This window comes from Vombatus ursinus, unplaced genomic scaffold, assembly GCF_900497805.2.
Source record: "Vombatus ursinus unplaced genomic scaffold, bare-nosed wombat genome assembly UNPS02014825.1, whole genome shotgun sequence".
Taxonomy (NCBI): Eukaryota; Metazoa; Chordata; class Mammalia; order Diprotodontia; family Vombatidae; genus Vombatus; species Vombatus ursinus.
The window spans coordinates 7,845,549-7,850,016 of NW_020954603.1; the positions used below are offsets into that span (position 1 = coordinate 7,845,549).

The 4,468-nt window shown below is 57.5% G+C and overlaps 1 protein-coding gene across 1 annotated transcript in view; it reads right to left on the bottom strand.

Annotated features, from left to right (window-relative positions):
* ARTN (artemin) overlaps window positions 1-3,876 on the bottom strand; it is a 6,232-nt gene extending 2,356 nt beyond the window's left edge. Inside the window, exons 1-2 of the mRNA XM_027838177.1 lie at window positions 3,822-3,876; window positions 909-1,060 (exon numbers count right to left, since the gene is read on the bottom strand). Coding sequence (XP_027693978.1) covers window positions 909-953 — 45 coding nt within the window. The 5' untranslated portion in view covers window positions 954-1,060; window positions 3,822-3,876. The remainder of the gene's footprint in view (window positions 1-908; window positions 1,061-3,821) is intronic.
* Between the last annotated feature and the right edge of the window lie 592 nt (window positions 3,877-4,468).

Below are 4,468 nucleotides of genomic sequence, written 5' to 3' on the forward strand. Positions count from 1 at the left end.
TGGACTATGAGGTGTGTGGGCCAGTGGGCTGGAGAGATGAGGACCAGGTGTCTGGAGCCCAGGGGCCCTACTCTCCCCACCCCCCTGCTCCTAGACTCCATCCTGAGACCCGAAACCTTTCTCAGTCTACCTCACCCAGCACCCTATACTCCCTTGACTCTCTCCCCCAAACTGCCTCATCCGCATGCCTTTCAGCTGAAAAGCTTCTTGAAGAAGTTGGGGTTTAGGCTGAGTGTAGAAGCAAGACAGGGAAGCCAAGAGGCAAAGGTGCAGAGGGAGGGCATTCCAGGCATGGGGCACACAGCCAGTGCAAAGGCATGGTCAAGAGACAGAGTGTTGTGTGTGAGGAACAGCAAGAAAGCCCGGTGCCACTTGATCAAAGAGTGTATGCAGGGGATTAAAAAGGAAGAAGTTTGGAAAGGTAGGAAGGGCTTAAAACATCAAACAGAGGATTTTATATTTGATGTTAGAGGCAATAGGGAGCCAAAGGAGTCTGAGGAGGGTCAGACTTGCGCTTTCGGAATTTAAAGCTAGAAGCCCCATCAGACCTCTCCCTTCACCTTTCCCGTGCTAGGCAACCCTAGCCCACCCTTTCTAAATTCTTCTCATTTGGGGTCCCTCCCACTCTTATACTGGAGCTCTCCTCAAAGTCAACCACCCCTGAGGCTCTGCCTGCCCCCTCCTTTTCTCCCCTTCCACCCTTCTGGGACCTTTCCCCTGGGGCCTTTCCCCAGGGCTTTGCTGTCAGCCTAATATTCTGCTAGTATTCTGCCCATCCTCTACCACTAATGAGGCCTTCCTCTCTCTTCAGCCTCTGCCTCTGGACTCCAAGAGGCCCTTCCTCCCAGCCTCAGTGGTCCCCCTGGCCCAGATAAGATTGAGGGAGAGAAGGGCTTGGCGCCACTGACCAGTCTCTTGGGAAGGTCTCTGGGGGTCTTCCTTCTCCACACCATCTTGGTCCTCAGGAGGCTGCTGGCTTCTGAATCCCTCCTCTTCTGCCCCTCCCTCTAGCTGCCAGCACCCCCAACCAAAGGGGAAAGCACCATACAGGAGAAGAACCCTGAAAGGAGAAGCAAGAAATCTGGAGCCCTACCTTCTACTTTGCTTTGGACTGAGGTGGTGAGTGGGGGCTTCTGGAGCAACCCTCACCCTTCTCTCAGCTGCCTGAGGCACGTGGGTGGGAGAATGGACAGAATACTGGACCCAAGTGAAGAAGATTTGAGTTCAAATCTAGACTCAGACATTTACTAGCTGTGTGACCCTGGGCAAGTCACTTTGTCTCCCTGAGTTTCCTCATCTGTAAAATGGATATGATCATAGTACCAATCTCCCAGGGTTGTTGTGAGGATAAAACAAGATGTTGGTAAGGCACTTTGTCTTAAAGCACTATAGAAATGCTAGGTATTATCATTCCTCAGTGTCTTCCTCTGTAAAAAGGGGAGGAGGTAGATTAGAAGATTTCTAAAGGTCCTTCAAGACCTCACATTCTATGGCTCTGAGCTGATGGGCCAAGTATGACTCCAATGCAGCCTGAGCCTAGAACATGGGGGTCAGCCTGCTCTGTTCTGTGCTCACTCCCATGTCTGGGGTGCCCTCACTTCTTCTCTTTCTGGATCCTCAAGTGAATTCCGGCCTTAGCAGTGCCCCTCCCGAGCTGGGGGCCTTGGAGAAAGGCCAGTTGCCTCTCTGTGATTTAACTTCTTCCTATGTAACGTGTGGGTGATATATGGATGCTACCTGCCTCCCATGGGCAGGGTGATATATGGAAAGTGCTGGGTAGGTGCAGAGTGCTAGAGAAATGGGAATTATGTGTAACAGCCTTGGGAAGAAGGCAGGACGGAGATGATCATGACAGGGGAGTAAATGGAGGTACGGATTAATACAGAAACAAACCTTCAGTCACATAGGTGGGTAGAATCAGACAAGGACTATGTGCCCACGTCCCCACCTTTGGCCTGAGTTCAAGAGCAGCCTCGTCGAGGCATGTGTGTCATTCTAGTCGCAAATGGCATGTCATATTGACCTGAACCAGAGCCTTGGCTAAGACCAAAGCTTGGGTAACCACTGACACATGCTGGCCCCTCGGTCTCCCCACCATGTCCCCATGCACCTTGTGAAGGCAGCTAAGAAAGTGACTTCTTTCGCCCTGAGAGGAGGCCCTGCTGTAGCTCTGAGCGGCCACCAGGTGACAGCCTCTGCCTGATCACCAGGGAGGTCAGTAGCCATGGCCTGGTCCCTTCTGCAGTTTCCACCTGTTGTTAGGCCACGGGCCCCAGGCGGACAGTGCCCATCTTGGTCCCTTTGTTGTCTTTGCCCTCCAGGAGGGCCTTAGGTCTCCCACCTGTCTGGGGCTCTTCTGCAGAGCCCTAGGAGGTGGGGAGGGCTGGGGAGTTTTCACTGTCTGTGCCAAACAAGGCTAGCCCCTGGATTCAAGATGCAAGGCTCTGGCTATGTGCTATGTACCATGGGGCAGGCTTCTATCCCGATAGCTCCTGAAGATGTCCCTGAGTCCTCCTGCACTGGAGCCCTGGGTCATTCTATGGCTCCACTGGGTCCCTCTAGCCCTGAGCCCCCAGCCTTTCACCTTGGGTCCCCAGTCCTGGCCCAGCACACAGGAGCTCCAACTTAGTTCTCTGACATTGTTTTGCCCAAACTTGTCCTGTTCTGACCTTCTTACCGGACACTCCCAGCCAAACCAATCTCTTCTCCCTCCTTGATCAGGTTTTGAGACATGAGAGGTTTATTGCTAGCCTGGTCAGAAGTCAGAATTCCCAACTCTGCAGGCCTGTGGGCACAATGACCCCCCAGGCATAGGCTGGGCCTCTTGCAGATGATGCTACCTGTTGGAACTGCCCCCCAGAAAACCTAAGCCCAAGTTTGATGGGACATGTGGGCAGCCCCTGATTGGAAAGATCCAAAGCACTGCTAGTGGAGGAAGGCAGGGCCACTCCCTGTGGTCTCTGTCTGATCTACTCAGCTGGTTCTAGGGCCAAGCTGCTGTGGCCTGCACTGGCCAGCCTGGGCTAGGGAGTGGGTATAAGGCCTAATGGGGCCCAACCAGCCTCCATGGCCACTTTGTGGGGATATGGTGGTGGTTCTGGGTTGGCCTAAGTGGATGCCTAAGTCCTTTCCAATTTGGAGCTTTGGGGATCCCTAAGGCCTCTGGTCAGGCCAAGCTGGCCTGCTTCCTTCCTCCCTCTAGATGGTATCACCCTCTCCCCTTCCTGGCCTTTAAGAGTCTTCACCCCTTATCCCTCCTCCAGGAAGCCTTCCTAGATAGCCAGGCCATCATCAGAGCTTCTTTTCCTTACCCCAACCTCCTTTCCCTGTGGCACCTGCTGCTGTCGATCTCCTGGGAGTTGCTGATGCCCCGTTGGCTCCCTTGGCATTAAGTTCAGCCCATGCTACTGCCTCTAAGATTTCTCTCCCTAGGGCTCCCCTAGCTTGGGAGCTGGGAGGAAAGAGGCTAGGGCTCAGCCCTCTGGTCTTTCCCTCAGCATCCTTTTTCACCTTCCCCCTCCCCAGCTGAGCCTGCTTTTGGAAGAAGATGCTGATGCCGCGCGCGCCTCCCCCCTCACCCCTGCTTCCCAAAGAGCAGGCATACTTCCACAGGGCTCTGCCTACTAGGCTCTCCCAGCTCTGCCGAGAGTGGGGTGGAGGGTAGGAGTGGGCAGGAGGTTCAAGGGGGACCATGTCTCCCTCCACACCCCCATTCCATGCCACGCCAGGCCGGCTAGTCTCTCCTCCCGGCTCCTCCTGGACCCTTTAGGGAGCCAGTCATGGAGGCTCAAGGACTTCGCCCTGGGGACGCAGGTACTTACCTTCTCCTTCTGAGCAGCGATGTCGGCGTCCTGGGCCCCTGTCCCTGGGGACGCCTTGTTAGGAGCCAGAGCTCCGCGGGATCATGTTGGGGCTCCGCACCTGGGGCTCCGCACCTGGGGCTTCCGCCCGCTTGCCCGCCACAGCTCTGCACCGAGCCTGACTGGGCTCCCTGAGGCCGCGACGGGAACTCGAGTTACTACTGCCTGCGAGGGGCGGGTTGGGGGCCGGGCGGGCTGCGGGCGGGCGGGCGGGCAGGGGGCTGGGGAGCTAGGGGGGCGGTCTTACCGGCAGCCAGCGCGGGGCAGGGCCGGGCAGGGCGGGGCGGGGCGGGGCGGGGCAAGACCAGACGGGACGGGGCTGGGCCGGGCTGGAAGGGGGCGTGGGAGGAGGCGGCCCCGGATTAGGGGTCCCGTGGGGGCACTAGGGGTCCCGGGCCACAGACGGAGGGAGGGAGGGAGGAGCGGGACGGCTGAGGAGGTGGCTGCTGGACGGACGCCCGCCACGGGGATCGTGGCCTGCGCCACTGGCTACTTCTCTGCCTGGGGCCCGCCTCCTCCTTCCGGGGGGCCCCCAGCAGCCTGACCCCGATCCAAGGGAGGGCCCCCTTCTGCTCGAACTCCGGGATCCGCTGAGGCAGAGGGGATGG